Source organism: Vespula pensylvanica, chromosome 7 (genome assembly GCF_014466175.1).
Source record: "Vespula pensylvanica isolate Volc-1 chromosome 7, ASM1446617v1, whole genome shotgun sequence".
Classification (NCBI taxonomy): Eukaryota; Metazoa; Arthropoda; class Insecta; order Hymenoptera; family Vespidae; genus Vespula; species Vespula pensylvanica.
Genome location: NC_057691.1, coordinates 3,460,815 through 3,482,365, shown reverse-complemented (window position 1 = coordinate 3,482,365; position 21,551 = coordinate 3,460,815). Strand labels below are relative to the sequence as shown.

Sequence of the window (21,551 nt, the reverse complement as noted above, 5' to 3'; positions counted from 1 at the left end):
CACGAATTCGTTCGATGCATAAATGCACGCGATGCATTGCGGTTGCAGTGTTAGCACGCTGTCCGAAATTGAATAGAAATTACGTCAAGTTAATATTCCATTACACTTGTCCGCCATGACTGGTTGCCGCGTTGTCCCGTCATTCGAAAAGGGATCGTTGAGAGAGTAGTCTCTCTCTCTCTCTCTCTCTCTCTCTCTCTCTCTCTTTCTCTCTCTCTTTCACTCTGTTGAATAATTGAACGATCATGGAAAGCGGAATGGCGAAAGCCTGTTTCCTTTCTAGACGAGTGCTTCGCGATTGTTACCGCCTTCTCTTCGTTGGCTACGCTCTCTGGCTATGCTATCGTCGTCGTCGTCGTTGCTGCTGCTGCTGCTGTTGTTGCAGTTGCCACTGTTGCTATTGCAGTTGCAGTTGCAGTTGTAGTTGTAGTCGCAGTCACGCTCCATACTACGTACGACCTCTCTTCTTGGAGCACTTGCAGCTGCAGCTACAACTTTTCTTCGATCACCGGTCTACCTTCTTTCTTTCTTTCTTTCTTTCTTTCTTTCTTTTTTCTTTATTTTTTTTTTTTTTTTTTACTTCTTTTCTTTCTTTTTGTCTTGCGGTTCGACTTAAAGTATTACAAAGATTCGGATCATGTATATACAAAGAAATCTTTGCACGTGTAAAAGTTTGCTTCCGTTTACGTTTCTTTTTTTTTTGTCGATAACTTTCTTTTACTTTTTTATTTTACCTTATTTTATTTTATTTTATTTTATTTTATTTTGTTTTATCTTATCTTATCTTAACTCTCCCTATAACAGCATGTAACTTTAAACGTACGCTTCTGCTTTTGTATTTTTTTTTTTTTTTTTTTTTTTTTTTTTTTTTTTTTTTTTTTTTTTTTTTTATTATAAATATTCCTTCTATTTTATCGTCACGACATTAATTATTTCGAATTCTAATTTCTATATATATATATAGATATATTTTTTGGAGTGTAATTATGTCAAGTAATATGTTCGTATATTGTAATTACGACATGGCATAAGTAAAGTTTCAAATAATTAAAGTTTAAAAATTAGAGAATATTCTTCTATCGGCGATATAGAATAGGATTAGTATGCAAAGTTAAGTATAATATAATCATATTTCGTATTTAACATCTTTTGGAAAATTTCTTTGCTCGATTTCGTCTTATTTATACGAACAAAGGACCGTGCTATTATTCCACTTAGTTTATGGATCTATATTGTTATACAACGCACACACACGTACACGCGCGCGTATATATGCATCTATATTCTCCGATCAGGGGAGTAAATCTTAACTTGCGTAATTATATAACTCTCGTTATGTATTTGCTAACTCACGACAGATTTATGTCTTACGTATGTATATAATATCTAGTAGAAGCATAGCGCACGTTGCACAATGCCCGTCGGTTATATCCCTCCGACGCGGAAGTATTCTATAAGGGTCGAAAAGTTGGCTCGAAGTAGGCGCACTCGAAATCCAAGAACCCTCCGGAACAATGGGAATTATCGAGCGTAGAACGGCGAAACGACGGTGGTGAGTCTTGACGACGAGGATAAAGGAAAAGAAAAAGAAAAAAAAAATTTTTTTTGTTTTGTTTTTTAAGAATATTCGTATCTTTTCTATCAATTTCTTAGAACGTCGTTTCGAATAACAACATATATAAAAGATAATTTGATCGGGCATTAAGGAGGGACAGGTTTCTCAATTTTTGGCGTTGTTTTCCGTCCAAACGAACTTTATAAATCATAAGGATCGTTAATTCAAAGAAATTTTGAATATATCATGAAGTAATAATTAATTTGATAATACAAAGTCGTACCAAAATATAAGTTTAATTTGAGAAATTTAAGAACGAGAAGTGATCCGCCGAAAAAAGATTCTCGATGATTTATTCGATTTTTATAAATAAATCAATTAGATTAATGTACGGTTTTTAGAAGAGACATTTTGGTTTATAAATTCGAAGTGTATTAATAGATATGATGATCCATTATCTGAAAGAAATATATATTTAGTTTAATATTCAATAATATCAGTAATGAATTTTATAATGAAAGATCAGTCTTCAAAATAGACGTTTACCTCCAAAAATTTTCTGATAAATTCGTCTTTATGAATAAATGTATTTGATTCATGTTCAATCGTGATATCTTGGTTTATAACTTCGAAGTGAATTAATAATTATAACGATTTTATTTTGAGCAAATATATATTTAATTCAAACATTAAATAACATTAGTAATTAGTTTTTCATTAAAAATGTTAAATTGAACATTTATTAAGATTGACGTTTAGTTTTTAAAAATTCCAAATAAATTCGATATTACGAATGAGTGAATTTTATCGAAGAATTTTAGTATACACATTTGTTTAAGCGAATTACTTCCCTCTCATTTTTTTTTATATATATAGAAAATTCATGTGATATATTTTGATATTTCGCGAGTATTTTACAAGATCTTTTCGAGAAAGTTGTTGAGATGGAACGTGTGTGTGTATATGTACATATATATATATATATATGTATGTATGTATGTATATACAAGCTCCTGTTTACAACGTCGATGACACGAAAGAACAGAGAAGATGAAAGGGGGTCAAAGAGTAAAGAGAAAGGAAGAGAGATAGACAGAGAGAAAAGAGAGCAGCATCTGCTGCATTGTCAGACTTTCGGAATCGTCATCGTTCGCGAGTGACTGTCTGTGAGTTTTCTTGTACAGGTCGTTACAAAATCGATTATCTATCTTATATTTCCAACAAAAAATTTTTAAACTTTGATACAAATCCAATGTTACAAAGATCACGAGTATACTTATATCACTTCATTTTTCTCTTTCATATCGATCGCTTCGAAAATAAAAAAGTATATATATATATGTTTTAATTTTGAAGTCTAGTCTGTTGAAAGATTGAAAATTTGTTTTGAAACATCCTCTATATATATATATATATATATATATATATATATATATATGTGCATTGTAGGCATAGGACTGGCTCGGTTTGAGGGCATATGGTAAACGAGGCCGGTTTTTATTATGGATATTGAAAGAGAAATGGACGCGGAGAAACAGAAACGAAGTATAAAGGTGGTGGTATATCAATGGACAGAGAAAAAGAAAAAATAGTAGCAAAGGGTAGAAAAAGAGAAACTGAAATAAAACAACGAAAAACAAAACCAAGAGAAAAAAATAGGGAGAAAAAAGAAACAAAAAATAAATCAAATTGCAATAACAACAGTTAGTAGAGTAAACGTCTTCGTCACGCACATTGGTTCGGGTAAACGTCACATATTTTTTTCTCTCTCTCTCTCTCTTTTTCTTTTTTTTTTTTTCGTTCTTTTATTTTCTCTTCTCCCTTCAAAATTTTTTCTCTCGGTTGTTTTTATTTTTATCCTCTTTATTATATATCTCTTTTTTTCGTCACTCGCGTTTGATAAATACTATGCATCGTTTCTCAGTCTCATCGTCGTTGATTGTAGACTTTCTCTCACTCTTTTTTTCTTTCTCTTTGCAACTTTTATATATATATATAAATAAATATAAATAAATATATATATATATAAATTTAACACTGATATCAACGATAAACCTTATAACGTACGTTTGAGATCTTAATCTCTGGCCATTTAATTAAAGTAGTTAAGAGATCTTTCCCTCTTCCTCCGAAGGAAGGAAGTTACAGTAGCGTCGTTAGCATAAACGATTGCCTCTTCCTGCTTTCTACCTTGCATGTGTAATACTAACCGAGTCATTAAAACTGACAGACAAAGGAAAGAAGAGGAATGCCTCATCCTACGAACGTCTATATTAATCTTTTACGATCTAATATGAGACTACTGTAAACTGAATAGCTCAGACCATTTTATTATTATTATCATTATTATTAACAAGATTATTGTTATTGTTGTTATTGTTGCTGTTGTTGTTATCATTATTATTAACATTGCTAATTGCAAAGATATAATGTAACGATTGTATACACGTTATGCGGAGTAATAAGAAATTTTATAGTTTTTAAACGTACTTGTCCTTTTTTTTTTTTTTTTTATTTTTTTAAAGATTTGTAATTATGTAAATTGGCATTTAAAAAAATGTAACTCGGCGTTCACAGATATTCTTTCTTTTTTTTCCTTCTTTTGTTTCTCAAGAGTTAATTTATATTTCATAAATCATTTTCAACGTACTGCAAAATATAAGATTTAATTTATGTGAAATGAGCAACAGCCGTTAATAGGCCAAAGAGAATAATGCATAAATGCATAAATTTTTACATTTCATATAAATTACCTTCATAATTAAGGCTTAATAACACCAAATGACAAAATATTTTATGATCGTTGAGTAATGTAGTGTATTGTTCGATTTTATCAATTTTCTCTAACTTTTTGTTTTGTAAAATTAATCCGTTTGGCAAGCGAATAACTAAAATATGACATAAAGATATTGATTTAATTTGAATATTTTAACATACGTATTTATAACGCATACACACGTACACATTCATACAGATAGACATACACGCATGAAATGAGATAATGCATAAATTCATTGTTTACAAGTCTCATATCTCGATTTACTTTGTGTATTTATTATAACACGTTTATATATTCAGCAATAAGTAAAGAATTGAGGCGATTAAGGTGACTAATCTAAAATGCGCAATGCGTAATTTAAACTATGCGCATCCTGGTAGAAATCTAATACCTATAGTTTTCTATATATCTATTTCTCTCTTTCTCTTGGTCGTAAGATAAGCTTGATACAACACTATTGCGATTAAACGTCTTTTCCTGGGTAACGCCACGAGATCTCGTCAAACGTCGAAGTAGATCGAGTTACGTTTATATTTTTTCAGTTTGCTAGAGAGTTACGGATACGTGAGTCATACGATCGAACCACGAAGCGTATCCTATCTGAGAACGTAATCGGAGAACTTGTGAAATCCATTAGGGTCCCATACTAAATAGATTTTGATGACGTGGCGAGATAGTACAATTCATTTCTTTTTTTAATTCCCCCTCTCAGCTGATATTTTAAAACGATAAGACGAGTACAGAGGAAGACTCGATGATTCTAGACGACGATTAAATCGATTTCAATGTGCCAATCGATAGAGAAAACAATTAATTTGTTAATTTATTTAATTCATAATACTCATCGAAATCGGTCGAAATGATTTCTTCAAAGATTTTATTAGTCGTTATTACCCACTGATTTTTTCGCCTTTCGATTTATCCTCGTAAAACGAAATAAACTTATTAACGATAAAAGAATTATTTTTATCCGTTCGTATTTACGAATATAATAGATATATAACTTAAAGAGCATCAAAAATAGGACGATCGAAATCTGGCACCGGTGCTGAGAAGCAATAGTGTGTTTAAACCATTTTGCGTGGGATGATCATACCGATCGAAATATGTTTGCGAACGTCCTTATCGTCGTATCGGGTCTTAACGGAGAATCCATGGGTCAACGTTGTACCAATCGAATCGGAGTAAACTCTATCTCAACGGGTGGCAATAGACTTCATTGATGTCATTACGATCGGGGTTTACCGGAAGCGAGTGGTGTGGAACAGGAGCAAATAGTTTGGGTTTACCAATTGTTCTCTCAGGCATGTCGTCGATCTCCATTCATGGAATCGCTCTACCGATAGCGAAGGACAACCTGCTGGATTGCGTCCTCGATGACCTTTTCACCGATCGAGCGAACGATTGTCGTGCTAATTCCATTGAGCATCTCGAACCAATTCGAATGTTTCTATTTAGTCGGGGACGACGTATCTCTGTCGCTTGTAAAAAAGAAAGAAAGAGAGAGAAAAAAAAACAATGACGACGAAACTTTGATTGGACGAAAATTGTCTTTGACATTGATTAACCAGAATCACTTCTATCGAAATTCCTTGCACTAATGAATTTCAAGTGTCAGATGGGATAACATCGGATTCTAAAAGGGTAAATTCAAAGCTACTTCCGAAACAATAGCAGGGGTTGGTAGAGAGTCTCCCAAAGGAAGAGAACATCATCTTGGTCGTTGAATAGAGTAGTGTTTAACGGTAAACCGTCGACCGGTTAACGTCCACATAAATTAGTAAAGAGAGAGAGAGGAGAGAGAGAAGAGAGTACAGGCGGACTGTTGGACAGCTGATCGATGGTCAGTAGTTAGCGTGTATATAACCGCGAGAGAACGATGGGAGGAGGGTGGAGGTTGGGTTCTCGCGGTCGAGGGGATAGAAGGAAAGGAAGAGAGGATGCTGATGGAGATGGTTTGGGTGGTGGTAGTGGTGATGGAGGTGGTAGTGGTGGTAGGGGGGGTTGGTCTTTCTCGCGCGGCCAGCCGTCTCCGATGCCGAACGAACGTTTGGACGGTGGCCAAAATGCCGCCGGTAAAATTAATCGTTCCCTGACACGAATTCCTCTCTAAGTGGGAATACCAATTTGTAGACGAGGAAGAAGAGGTAGGGAGAGAAAGATAGAGAAAGAGAGAAAAATAAAGGGAAATAGGAGATAGTAGAAGGGTTGCTTTCTAAACACGTAATTATATCGAATCCACGGCTAACAAGCTACTTTACTGTACGCGTACATATACTCTTTTGACTCTCTCTTTCTCTTCCTCTCTCTCTCTCTTTCATTCTCTATCTATCTATCTATCTATCTATCTATCTATCTATCTATCTATCTATCTCTCTCGTTCTCGAATACTACTAAACGACGTGCTCGTTGATTATTGGCCGTCACCCAAAAGCCCCATCCGCGACTTTATCTCGAAGGCAACGTTGTTTATGATCGCGATATAACTACAAAGGATGTCTTTCGAAGTTAATACGTGGTTCACTGATAAAGCATCAAACGTTACGAGCATAATACTTGTTTACCCGATAATCTTGCTTTTACAAACAAAGTTTCCAAGTTATGACGAAGTTCGTTTCTTCATCTTGTTACAGATTCGACGTACTACGAAACGTGGTTTAACTTGGCATGGAAGAAAGATCGTAGAGAAATCGCGTGACCGGACTAAAAAAATGGATCGACTGTTGTGAATCTAAGAAGGAAGGAAGGAAGGAAGGAAGGAAGGAAGGAAGGAAGGAAGGAAGGACGGACGGACGGACGGAAGGACGGAAGGAAGGAAGAAAAAAAGGAAGTAAAAGGAGAGGCTGGGATCTCGAGCGATCTTGGCGAGGCTCCCAGAGATCTCTGGAGTTATCGGATAACATCGTAGAGAGAAAAGGAATTCGAAATAAGATTCGTCGAGTTTGTGTCGGTGATGTGTCGTGATAGGTGGTGACCCCGTGTTCGTGGCCCCGTGAGGGCGTAATCATCAGTGTTATATGTGTCGATGGTGCAAAGGAGTCTATACGTTGGATCTAAAAAGGTTTGGGATTATCCAGGATATATGTAGTATATAAATTCGAATATATATATATCAACGGAATCACAAGAGGGAGAGTAAGAAGAGAAGGAGGTGTGTAAAAAGGTGTTTTTGCGCAAAAAAAAAAGAGAAAGAGTTGCCATTGTGTAGAGAGAAAGAGAGAAAAAAAGAAAAAGAGAGAGAGAGAGAGAGAGGGAGGGAGAGAGGGAGAGAGAGAGAAGTGCGCGCGCGGGTCTTGTTTGGATATCGAGAACACCGAAGGAGTAGCCGCGGGGTAAGTGATGTGTTCGATGGACGAGGCGCGTCTCGCGGGCGGTGGTCGGGGTAAAACGAACGCGTGTCGCTCGCGCTGCCATTACTCGGGATCCGTGAGAAAAGGCGGGCAGTCGGTGATCAGGCTGGCGGGTGCCGGGGAAACGTTTCCAAGGGCATGGCGACCACGCCACTAGGCGGTCGCCTCCCTAACGTTAACCGCAAAGGACCATCCCCGTGTATCGGTGGTGGTGGTGCTAGTAGTAACGGCAGCATCAACAACAACAACCACAGCAGCAACGTTAGTAGCAGCAACGGTGGCAACATCAACGGCAACAACGGCAGTCTTAGCAGCAGCAACATCAGTGGCAGCAACAGCGGTGGTGGTAGTAGTAGTAGTAGTAGCGGTGGCGGCAACAACAGCAGCGGAAGCAGTAGTAGCGGCAGCAGCAGCAGCATAGGAAGTAATAGCAATAACAACAATAACAACAACGGTGGTAGTCAGAGAAGGCAAGAACGTAACACGGTCGGGAGAGATCATCATCGGCATCACCACCATCATCATCATCATCACCATCACCATCATCATCATCATCATCAAGGTCGAGACAAGTCAGGAGCTGCGGTAACCCCGCCGACATCATCCTCTATCTCCTCTATCTCTTCTTCGTCCGGTTCATCCTCCTCTTCTGTATCCTCCTCCTCCTCCTCCTCCTCTTCCTCGTCGTCGTCGTCGTCGTTGTCGTCTAGCAGTGCGTGCCAGCAGCGCGAGGCTAAAACAAGCACGGTGGCTGCTAACGCCGGTGAGCTGGATCCGGCCGCGACTAATGCGACCAACAACTTCGAGTACGACGACAACGAATGGGACATTGGCATAGGAGATCTCATAATCGATCTTGATGCGGACATTGAGAAGACGAGGGACGAGAAACTGAGCTCCTCGGGGACAGGCATGGCTTCTACGCCTGCCTCGGCAGCATCGGCCACGAATAATCCGAATCATCATCATCTTCAAAACTCAGCGTCCGCTTTGAACTCGTCTAACTCGTCCAACTCGGTATCCGGGGTCGTATCGTCCGGCGTAGTATCGAACGCGGTTAATCAGTCATCGTCCTCGTTATCGTCCAATTCGAATTCGTCGAACTCGTCTAACGTCTCGTCGTCCTCGTCGTCGTCCTCCTCAGGCTCGTCCTCGTCGTCGTCCTCCTCCTCTTCGAACTCTTCCTCGTCCGGTGGTGCCGGTGGTGGTTGCGTCGTCGGTAATTCGGGAAACGGCCGAGCCCAAAGCCCCTGTAGCTTAGGCGCAGGTGGCAACGGACCTACGGCGAACGGGCCGATCGTCATCGGCGGTAACAACGGTACTGGTAACAATCAGACGAGCAACGGTTCGACCTCTTCGCAGGTGCAGCAGCTAGTTACGGGAGGAAAGCAAGGGTCCGCGACGGTAGTGGGCGCGGTAAACGCCGTGGTACACGGTAACGCCGGAAATCCCGGCAAGATGGCCGTTGAACATTCGGCGACCGTCGACAAGGGCCTCAAGATGAAGATCAAACGTACGAAGCCCGGCACGAAGAGCAGCGAGGCCAAGCACGAGATCGTTAAGTCGAACGAGATCAACGGTACGGCCTCCTCCCAGGAGAGCAACAACGGATCGTCCCAATCGTCGAGCTCCACGTCGGGTTCGGCGACGTCGGGCTCGTCTTCGGCCTCCGTCGGGCAAAACTCTCAAAATTCGGAGTGTGTCAGCGGTGCGGGTGGTGGTAGTGGTGGTGGTGGTGCCGGTGGTGGAAGTGGTGCTGGTAGTGGTGGTAGTGGTGGTAGTGGTGCCGGTGGTGCCGGCGGCGGTGGTAGCGGTACCACGGCCGGTCAAGCCGGTGCCACCGGACAATCGTCTTCCTCGAACAAATCTAAACCCAGCCATTCGCCGGCCTCGGCGACCGGTACGGGAAATGCGCAGTCCTCGACGGCGGGCTCGAAGCGCGGCTCGAGCGGACATCGCCGTGAAAAGGCTCGTGACAAGCACGAGAAGCCCCAGAACAATCACGCGCCCCAACAATCGAAACCGGAGATGAACGGAACGGCGAGGCCGCCGGCACCTCAGAGTCAGAACTCGGCGGGACAGGCAACCCAGTCGCAGGGACCGACGCCGGCAGCGACGGCGCCTCAACAGACTCAGGGACCACCGCCTAGCTCAAGGACCGGCTTTTCTGTCTCGCAAGGAGCCGGGCCACCGGCGACTAGCGCCGCGGCGCCCTGTCCTCCGCCGAGTCCGGCCAGCGCAACGGCAGCCGGGGCCCCGGCCAAGCCGGAACAGACCAAGGTGGCCTCCGTACCGGGACCACCCCTCACTACGCCGGCCGAGGAGGCCATGGACACTGCGGCTAGTCCTCCTCCGGCCAAGAAGATGAAGACGTCCAATTCGGAACCAAAGGTAAAACAGCCTTTCCGGTTACTTCGACAGCCTCTACCGACACCTAGACCATCTATACCTCTTTTTCATTCAAAACTCGTGCGTTTCCAACATCGAACGTCGCCAACACTGAACATACAGTTATTTCTCCTTTAGCCATATCTCAGACATTTTATCGTTTTCACGTGCGTTCTCGACCGACTATGCGAGAGAGTCCACGCAATCGGGTTGGATTTCTCGAATACAACGACGATGTTAATTAGTCCACGGGAAACACGGATGATGTAATGAATCAGCCGCACAGCCGGCTTTTCATTTACCTCTCGCGTGTTACCGCTGCTGCTACTACTGCCGTTGCTGTTACTACTACTGCTACTACTGCTACTACTACTTCTACTACTGCTACTACTACTACTACTGCTACTACTGCTACTACTACTACTACTACTACTACTACTACTACTACTACTACTACTACTGCACTACTGCTACTACTGCTACTACTACTACCTACGTACCCACTACTATTATTGCTACTACTGCTGCTGCTACTGTTACTACTCCTACAACCACTGCCTACCGTTCAACGAAAGCCGTTTTAATCGGCGCTTTGTTCCTCGAAATCATTTTATTAGAAACATTCTACGGAAGGAGGCGGAGAATTCCACTCGTTGATTTGAAAACTTTGACAACGTCCTTTCCGTCGACATTTTTTTCTTCTTCTTTTTTTTTCATTTAGTTTTGTTTGACGTGCATCGAGGGACCGAACTCCTCACACTCCCTCCTTCTCTCTCACCTCTCTCTCTCTCTCTCTCTTTCTCTCTATCTTTATCTTTCTCTCCCCCCTCTCTTTCTCTCTCTCCCTCTTTCACTTTTCAGAATGCTCTCGTAAATCCTGCTACATATCGTTTCTTGATCCGTCCGTCAAAAGCCGTGCATTATTTCCCCTCGAAAAGGTCTCTAACGTTATCCGATTTTACGCTCGGCCGCACGCGCCGAGCCGGTTGAGCTTCGACACTAGGCCAACACGAATTTTTCACTTGGAACGCTCTTTATCCCGAGTAGGACGAGACAGACAGAGAGAAAGAGAGAAAGACAAAGATAAAGACAGAGATAGTTATCCTTTCCAAGCAATGGAACTAAACCTTGGAGATTCAGAAATCGCAGTAAGAAATATTTCTAAGAAATAAAAAATAAAATCAACGAGGAGAATATTTTCTTCCTTTTTTTTTTCTTCTTCTCCTTCTTCTCTTTTTCTCCTTCTTTTTCTTTTTCCTTTTTTCTGACAAAGATTGACGAAGGCTTCGGTCACCTTGGCACACATCGACTCGTTCTCTCTCTCTCTCTCTCTCTCTCTCTCTCCTCACCTTCCGATCTCGCGTTTCTTGCGTATATCCGTTAGAGTAGTAGCATGTAAAAAAACACTCGTACCACACGTACACTACGCGTAAACGCTTACACGTGTGTCACTCTTTCTCTCTCTCTCTCTCTCTCTCTCTCTCTCTCTCTCTCTCTCTCTCTCTCTCTCTCTCTCTCTCTCTCTCTCTCTCTCTGTGTGTGTGTGTGTTTGTGTGTTTGAGCGTGTGGGAACGAACCGATTGTAAGGTCGTCGTACGTGTCGCGTTGTGTGACCGCGTTACACGTCGTCCGTGATAAAACGATTGGATTTTGTTGTCATCTTTTATCGTAACTTCAGTCTTATCTGTGTATGTTTGCATATACATATATGTACATATACACGAGTCTTCGATATATATATATATATACACACACATATATATGTATATATTTATGTATATGTATATATATATATATATATATATATGTCGAGTGAAAATATATCGTCGATTGGCCGTTATCGAATTTTGATAGCTAGTCGTTCCAAATACAATGGCCCTTTGTTCGAAGACTGTTTCGTGACGGATCGTTCCTGATGTGGGTGGAATCCTAACCACGATAGAGTTTCTTTCGATCGCTGAAACGCGATATCTTTCGCGTCGAATGTCCCTTTGTAAAATCTACGACTACGTACGTCTAAATCTAAAAAAACGTACGACGTGTCTCTGGTATTTCTGTTTGCCTTCTTCGTGCTTCAGTCTGTTTTTACAGACTGTCTCAAAAATAATAAATTGGAAATACTTTAGTTGGATTTAATTCGACAGGCACATTTAATCAATGAAAAAAGAAATTATGTTTGTACAAACACTTGTCTCTCATATTTCAATACACGTCAGCATAACGTCTTATCTCTTCGTGTCCAATTCGAAATCGATTTGAATTAATTAGAACCTTTATTCGATATTAATTAATTGAATGTATAATTCGAAAATTCTCTCTATAACTCTACGAACATAGTTAAATATGGACGGCAAGGAGAAAAATTATTTTTTGCTTTTATTATTTAGATACATACCGTAGTAACTTAAAATATTTCCAACTTATTTTGGGACACCTTTTATATACGTATTATCCATCGAATCAATGATCAATTATCGTTTCGAGATAACGTTAGCGATATCTAACGATCGTAGTTATTTGTTAAAGAGAAATCTAACGTCGAGGTTCCTACGACATGGAACCAATAGATTCCTCTTTAAATCGTAAAACCACGATGGAAGTTAACTCGTTCTGCTATCTCGTTTTTCTCGTCGTCTAATAAAAAAATAAGACGAAGATGGAAGTTCACGTCCTTTCTCGTTCGCATTTCTACATACTCGTCTTCAAGGGGAATAAAAAAAAAAGGAGAGAAAAAGAAAAAAGCAAGTCTATCTCTCGAAGCTCTTTTTTCATTCGATCATATCGATCAATTCTCAAATAAACTCTCGTAAAAAATCGAAAGAGAGAGAAAGATAGAGACAGAGAGAGAGAGAACCAAAGGTAAACGGGAATCGTGAGAGAAAAGAAGATCAAAGAAGTTAGAAAAAGAAACAAAAATAATTGAACGTGGATCAATGTCAATCGGACGTGGATCGACGATCGGACGAGGATCGACGATCGAACGATCAACACGTAGAAAGGGACGTGGTGATCTAGATCGTATACGGTAAACGTTGGAATGGGGAGTTGGATAGTGGAATGAGGGATAGAGGGGGAAATGTTATATGTAAGAAAAGGAACGGTGGTTAGAGGGGGTGGGTGGGGGTATTATAGACTGTGCGTGCTCGCACTTCTCAGTCAATTACGAGACGAGTCTACGCTCATTAGCATTAGTCCGTGCAGCGCACGTGCGTTTCCACGCGAGGAACAACGTGTATAGTCCTGGATTCCAGCTGTCGAGAGTTCCTTTTAAAGAGAAAGAGAAAGAAAGAGGGTGTGTGTATGTATGTTTGTGTGTGTATGAGGGAAGGAGAGAGAGAGAGAGAGAGAGAGAGAGACGAGTCTAAAGCAGTATTCTCCAAGTCAAAGCAAACCTAATTGGATCGATGACCGTCTAGGAATAATACAAGTCGCACGAAGCAACACTCTAATCGCGTTTCAACTAAAGACCTTTCTTTCTTTTTTTCTCTTTTTCCTTTTTTAAGCTTATCTAGCTACGTACATAATACTTTACATTTTCAAGATTTCTCTGTTTTTTTCTAAAGCCATCGATTTGTTAACTCTAACAAGATTTATATATGTATATATATATATGTGTGTGTATATATCCTGTATTATCGAGCGATCTAAGATAAAATTCTTTAAATTCTATGTTTCATGTGCATCAGAAACGCGATTGTGATTGCATAGATAATAAAATGTGAGAGTTCGGATCGATAAGCACTTCGATCTTCTGAAAATCTTTCTATGCGATGATGAGATGAGAAAAAGATGGAATCTGCTTCTCTCCCTTTCTCTTTCTCTTTCTCTTTCATTCTTTTTCATTCATTTCGTGCACATAACAGCTGATTCGCGGTTTCCGATCATCGAATTCACATCGAACAAATGCATACATACGTACGTACATACATACATACATACATACATACATACACACACATATATATATGTATGTATCGTAGGTATGTACTCTCTCTACGTATACGTATATACATACATACACACATAAATACATATATATATATATATATATATATATATTTAGATAGGAAAAGAGGAAGATCAACTTGCAGGAAAGGGCAGGGATTTGCTTCGATCGCACGACGCGTCGTTTGGCAAATATTTTTGATCGCACCCCAGACTGCGAATTGACGTTTATCGACGTTCGCTAAGGGGGTGGAACGAGGGTGAAACCAGACTCGGTACATGGAGGGTGGATCTCTCGTGCCACCCGACGTGCAACCTACCAAAGCTGACTCTCTCTGTCTCTCTCTCTCTCTCTCTTTCTCTCTCCCTCTCGTTTGCTTCAGGGGAAATAATCCACCCCCTTTTGTACACAGTTTCATCATACGAATATACGTGAAGTCTATATAATGGATATACGTACGTTCTACCTATACTGTTTCGACGTTCGTCGATACCATCGCGTTTATTTACATTTTGCAACGCTTCCATTATTTCATCTCCTCTCTTTCTCTCTGTTTCTCTCGTTTCTCTTTCTTTCCTTCGTTATTTTTTGTTGAATTATTTCAACACCTATTCTCCGCTCTCTCGCTTTCGTACCCCCTTTTTTTTATTATTCTTGTTTTCTTTTTCTCTTTTTTCATTTTTCTTTCTTTCTCTTTTTTTTTTTATTTTTTTAATTCTCCCCTCGTCCACATTTTTGATAATTTCATAATAAACGCTCGACGTACAACGACATTTCTGTAAAACCATTTGACACTCTGCATATACGTACGCATATATAAAAGAGGATCTCAATGAATTACAATGATGCTCGTTTACGTTTTCTACCCTTTTCATTGGTACTAGCATTTTTGTTCCTTGTTTATTCCTTTTTCCTTCTCCTTCTTCTTTCCTCTTTCTTACCGTGTCGTTTCTATTTATTTTTCGACGTGAAATAAAAAAGAGATTTTCTCGTTGGAACGAGAAAAACGAAAGACCTAAAAGAAGGAAAGAAGAGAAAGGAAGAAAAAGAAAATTCGTTGTCAAGTTACTTTTGACATTATCTATCTTATGTTACGTCAAATAGAAGCAGTGAAGTGGATGGGTTGAGGGGAAAAGAGAGAAGGAAAGATTTATTTAGACGTTCCTTATGATATCGTCCTCGTTACAGTTGGAAGAACAGGAAGGAGAGAGAGAAGAGTCACTGGTAGAGAGTTTCTCTCGTCCTCGCGACAAACGACTACCTCCTAAAATTACTTTCCGCTCGGAGAATTTCCTTCCTTCCTTCCTTCCTTCCTTCCTTCCTTCCTTCCTTCCTTCCTTCCTTCCTATCTTTCTTTCTATCTTCCTTATCACGACGATGTACTTCTAAAGAGAGAGAAATTTTATATATTTATATATATATATATATATATATATATATATAAAATGTAAGTACGCGTCGTCTAAGATCGCAACGCGAGCGAATTACTAGGAAATTACTGATTTGTCACGCACCAACGAACCGTGCGAAGTAATCAAGTACTTACATAAATACATTCATAGACAAGGATTATTATCTCTTAAGTTATCGCATGTCTCTTTGTGATGGAAAGGGATTGGTATATATAGGGAGGGAAATTATTCGTATAGATGTATTCGAGAGGAGCTCTACGATAGAAAATTATTCGTATAGATGCATTCGAGAGGAGCTCTCCATCGAGCGAATAGAAACGACGGGGAACCTACAACGAAGGAGAAAAAGAACAAGAAAAAGAACGAGAAGAACAAGAAGAAGAAAGATCCATTCTGTAGAGCATGCTTGATAGGTGGTTAAAGATAAGCATCAAGAGATAGAGATAACGAGCGAGAGAAAGAGAGAAAGAGAGAGAAGGTTCGCAGTGAAAGGCCGCGAACGCTTGTTTTCATCGCGTTTCTCGTACCTCCATTTTGTTCTCTCTCTCTCTCTCTTTCTCTCTTTCTCTCTTTCTCTCTCTTTCTGGTATCCCGGCCAGCTTTTCGCAGGATTGGACTCTGGCAGGCTTGATTGGTCCACCCGGGAGGATGGAGAAAGAGTGAGAAAGATGGATGAAGAGAGAGAGAGGAAGAGGGGAGAGAAGATATCTCTCAACGTGTTCGTAGTGGTGTCTATGTTAGTGTGTATCAACGAACATGTGAGAGAGAAAGAGAAAGAGAGAGAGAGAGAGAGAGAGAGAGGATGGTCTCGCGTTGTCAGCGACGCGCGGCTGCTTTGAGTAAAATTGGGATTTTGAGAGAGAAAGATAGAGATAGAGATAGATGGATAGTGAAAGAGAGAAAGAGAGAGAGAGAGAGAGAGAGAGAGAGAGAGACAGACAGAGAGAAATAGAGAGAGATGGTAAAGCGAGGGTGGTGGCTTCAGCAGCAGCAGCAGCAGCAGCAGTAGCAGCAGCAGCAGCACGGTGGCGACGCCGCTACGAGCGCTGTTAGAGGGGCAAGAGGACTTGGAAAGAGGGATGAGAGGGAGGGTGGGTGCTGACACCGCGGCGTGAGGCAGGGGTGGCCGGGCAAAGGGGGTGAAATCAATACTCTGCGGTCTCCGCCCTCAGGAGTACACGGATGAATACACGGACAAACACGAGCGTCGCCGACTTCGTCGTCGTCGTTGTCGTCGTTGTGTAGTAGTAGTAGTAGTAGTAGGTAGCAGTAGTAGTATTAGTAATAGTACTAGTAGTAGTAGTAGTAGTAGTAGTCGTCGTCGTCGTCGTCGTCGTCGTCGTCGTCGTCGTCGTAGTCGCCGGTGACGACGCCGTTTGTCGTCTTTCGTCTTTCCAGACTTCCGTAACGCGCTCTCTCTCTTTCTCTCTCTTTCTTTCTCTCTTTTCTCTTTTCTTTATACATTCTGCTTTCCTCTTCGAGTTCTTTCTTTCTTCATTTCCTTTTTTTTTCTTCCCTTTTTTCTTTTTTTCCTTTCTTTCTGTCTTTCTTCTTTTCTTCTCTTCGCTCCATTTTTCCCCACTTATTTTCCTCTACTCTTTTCTCCTTTTCCTGTCACTTTCACATTCTTATATAACCGAGTTCGAAAATGAAAAGGTCGAGAATTCTTATCTTATAATTTATATATATATATATATGTATATGTATAACCTTGATTTTTATCCGTAATATTATTCATAATAAGAAAGATCTTGTTGTTCATTCGAGCAAATAGAAATGAGTCAAGAGAAAATGTTTTATAATAAGCGAAATGGTTCTTGGAGGATGTTTTGGGATTAAAATAAGACGTCGACCAATCGATCGATGTCTCTTTTTTATACTCTCTCTCTCTCTCTCTCTCTCTCTCTCTCCTTTTCTCTCGTTAAAAAGAAAGATAAAGATAGAAAAAAGGTTTACGTAGTGGCAGAAGAATGAAAATGTTGCGTCCGTTCAACTGGAAAGCAGATCTTCTCTCGGTTTCACTTCTTTTCTCGTCGTCGTATTTTCACAAGCCAAACCGTATCTGCCAACTCGAAGAACCCGACTTCGAAGCCCTTTTTCTTCTCCGTTACCGCTTACTTTCAGCCCTTTTCACGCGTCGTCGATTATACGGCGCGTTCGTTGAAACGCACGGAGGAACTGACGAGAGGAGGATGAAGAAGAGGAGCAGGAGGAAGAGGAAGAGGATAGATAGAGAGAGATAGATACAAGAGAGAGAGAGAGAGAGATAAAGAGAGAAAGAGAGAAAAAGAGAAAGAGAGAGAGAGAGAGAGAGAGAGAGAGAGAGAGAGAGAGATCCGCGAGTAGGATTGTAAGAGGAAACGAGCGTAGAAGCACTTCGACTTCACGATCATAATGGCCGACGTTGATGACGATGTTCCGTTGGAAGGCCAAAAAGAAAAAGAAAGAGAAAAAGAGAGAGAAAGAGATAGATAAAATATGTATATGCTGTTTTGAAGATTTAACCTTTCATTCGATAGACTCTCTCGTATTTCTTGCGTCGATTTTACGACAACGAGCACATTGTTTTTTTTATGTTCTTCTTTTTTTCTTCCCACGTGTTTCAATTTTCATGCGGATTTTATTTCTTTTACGTTATTTTTCCATTTTCCTCTTTTCTCTCTTTTTCTCTCTTTCTCTGTCTACCTCTCTCCGTTTTTGTTTGCTTTTGCTCGTTTCTTCGACATTGAATATTTCATTCTATTCCGTATTACACAATACCGTAGGGGTTCATAAAAGAATCTGATGTGATATTTTAATGGAATATTGTTTGCGATGTTTTATTTTTAACGTTATATCTTTAGTCGCGGTTTTGATCAATTTTACAATATATTTCTGTTGTATGGTTACCTAACATTTAAATTGAATTTGAATTATTTCTTCGATCTATTAAAATTAATAAATCAAATTTATATCGTTCTATTTTATTCATTAATATTTAATTTCCGGGAAACGAAAAGAAAAAGATATGAGCATGATCGAAGAAAATATATATATATATATATATATATCCGAGAAAGTTGGTTTTGTCTAGCCTCGGGTATAATATACACCCGCAAAGAATTGATATCTATTTTTTTCTTTCTTTCTTTCTTTTTTTTTTTTTTTTTTTTTTTAGAAAATCTATGAATAAAATGAAATATAGTCGCAATTAGTACATATTTGCCAGTAATAATGATCGACAATATAAATAATCTCATATCACCGGTATTCGTATTTCGTCTGTTATCTCGAAAGTGTTCATTTGAAATCTCATTTCTTAGGTAGGAAAGTAGAAAATTATCGGTTACGCCGTGTATAATTATACAGACAAGATCCTGTAAATTTGATATCAATGTTCTCGTTCGATCGTTATTTAATCGAAAGTAAAAATTATTTCTTTATGATATTTTTATTCCAATAATTTATACGCTCGCCGATCCAATTATCCGTCCATTGAGTTTAATAATATTTTAACGGGGTGTTTCGTTTGAATCGTTTTTATCTTTTCATTCGGTTATCACGGATCAAGGATAATTTCCCGTAGTTTTTGTTTGCCTGATTCAAGTTGTCTTTCTCTCTTTCTCTCAGGTCCAAGTTCGTCGTTTTTTTTTCTTTTTTCCCCTGATGTTTCTTCATGAGTAGGGAAGAGAGGGAAAATATATGTGTGTATATGTGTGCGTGCGTGTGCGAGAGAGAGAGAGAGAGAGAGAGAGAGAGAGAGAGAGAGAGAGAGAGAGAGCGCGTTAAAAACAAATCGATCGACTCGCGTTAAGAAGGCGCGTATAGCGATTCAGGTACGGCTCTTATTATCGAACCCTTTCGGCTTCATCGAATATCGAGTCTCGATACTCGATACACGATATTCCACTCACGATCGCGCTCCCACAGCTCGTCCATGCAATTTGGCCTTCCCCGTTGAACCGCAATTCCGATCGGCTGCATCCAAGAGGGGTGGGTAAAGGGGAGGGGAGAAAGCACTGTCTCGATCTCTCCGACGGTGCGGCCTTTTCTTTTGGTATCTTTGATCTCCGTTCGATCATATCTTTTTTTTTTTTTTCACTCTCTCCCTCTCTCTTTCTCTTTGCTCTTTTTCTCTTTATCTCTAAATAAAATGCGACGATGGGAAAAGAGGTTAAATAGAGAAGAGAGTTGTTGGATTCGTATCGGTCACTTTGAATCCTATCTCTTATCAATTATTTATTTTTTTTTTTCTTTTTTTTCTTTTTTTTTCTCCCCTTTTACCGAATATAAACGATGTGTGAAAATATAAAGTACACGTATGATGAATGTGACGTGTAAAAATGGATTTTTATCGTAGTGTTTTACGTTTGAAGTTAAATATTTTCTATATGTATATTATTTAAGAATTATCATCATCGTCGTCGTCGTCGTCGTCGTCGTCATTATCATCATTATCGTTATTATTATTTTCTTCTACGTTTCTTTCTTTTATAAGTTTTAACAGGAATTATATTGGACGAAATTGAGGAATAGAAAAATTTCTTTGAGCGGAATTAAATAGGAAGAAAAACGAGGGAGCAACAGTTATCCCTTCTGTCGGGATTCACGAGAGGATATCTCCGGAGTCGAAGTAAAACTCATCCGTCCTTTCGATCTAGCCGTTTCTCATCCCTCACTGGACAACCTTCTTCTCTTCTCTTCTCTTTTTTTCTTTTCTTCTCTTCTCTTTTCTTCTTTTCTGTTCTGTTCTGTTCTGTTCTGTTCTGTTCTGTTCTCTTCTCTCCTCTTCTTGAACCGAAGAAAAGAGTCGTCTTCCGGGTTGCGTTTCAACACGCCCTTGGACGCGCCACGCCCTTGGCCGCGTACACGCGTGCGTGCGTGAGCTCATTTCATGTCTCTCTCTCTCTCTCTCTCTCTCTTTCCCTTTCTCTCTCTGTTTCTTTTTTCTTACAAGTATACGTGTATAATTCGTAAAGAAGAAGGGTTAGAATGCTTCAAAAAAAAAAAAAAAAAAGAAAAAGACTATTGACATCATTTATGTATCTGTATGTATGTGAGTGAATGAGTGTGCGTGTTCGTGTCGAGAGTGAGGTCGAAAGAAAAAAACAGATCGAAAGAGAAAAAAAGAAAGAAAAGAAAAAGAGAGAAAGAGATAGAGGGGAAAAGTTTTCTAGCGAGTGAGAAGGTGGTGGAAGTCTTGGAGAATGGAAGAAGTACAGAGTGAGACACGACAATGACAAAGAAAGAGGGAGATAGAGATAGAGGGAATATTCGAGTGGAAAGTTTAGTGGTAAAGAGGGAGAGAGAAAGGGAGAGTTAGAGTTCGTGGCTAGATGAGAAAGATGGAGGGTATAGAACCGGGGTAAGATTTCACGGTGAAAGAGGGAAAACTCTGGAGTCGAGGTAAAGAAATAAGGGGTTGGTAGCAGCAGCAATAGTAGTAGTAGTAATAGTAATAGTAGTAGTAAAAAGAGAGAGAGAGAGAGAGAGAGAGAGTGGTGAAGTAAGGAAGAAAGGGACACGAAGAGCGTCGAAGCGAACTCGATTCGTGTCTTGGGGGCTTGCCGAGTGAACTCCTCGACCTCCTTCAGCCCTTTTCCGTTAAAGCAAAAAGGGTGGCCGGTAGGGAAGAAGGGTGGCAAGCGGCCGAATGGCGTCACGAATAACGGGCCTGAAATTTTCTCTGACGGCAGGGGTAATACCGGCGATTTTGGTATAATTAAGCGTCCGTTCTAATTAAAACGCCGTTTTGCCTATTACCCTTTTGTTAGCTTTCTTTGAGATCGACGATGATTTCGGTCGTCGACATTTTTTTTTCTTTTCCTTTTTCTTTTCTTTTTTTTTTTTTTGTAAATGGAAATGGAATATTCTCCGGTTTTCCTTCCTTTCTTTTTCTTTTTTCTTTCTCTCTATCTTTTTTACTTTTTTTCCTGAAATGCATCTTATTAACTTTTCTTTTTTTCGTTTTTACGATAAGAAATGAAAGAAAGAGCAAAGAGATAAGGAGCGAGAAGGTGTGTGCGTACGTGCGTGTGTGTGTATGTGTGTGTGTGTGTGTGGAGGTATGATCACGAGAATAAATTTTCGCAAATCGTTTCGCAGCTGACGAAGGCTCGCTCGTCACTCTCTCGGCTGCGAA

At 40.0% G+C, this 21,551-nt stretch overlaps 1 protein-coding gene across 1 annotated transcript in view; it reads left to right on the top strand.

Moving 5' to 3' along the window:
* Positions 1 to 21,551, top strand: part of LOC122630635 (zinc finger protein 608-like) — a 176,425-nt gene that overhangs the window by 117,056 nt on the left and 37,818 nt on the right. Inside the window, exon 3 of the mRNA XM_043815354.1 lies at positions 6,968 to 10,075. Within this exon, the coding sequence (XP_043671289.1) occupies positions 7,823 to 10,075 (2,253 nt within the window). The 5' untranslated portion in view covers positions 6,968 to 7,822. The remainder of the gene's footprint in view (positions 1 to 6,967; positions 10,076 to 21,551) is intronic.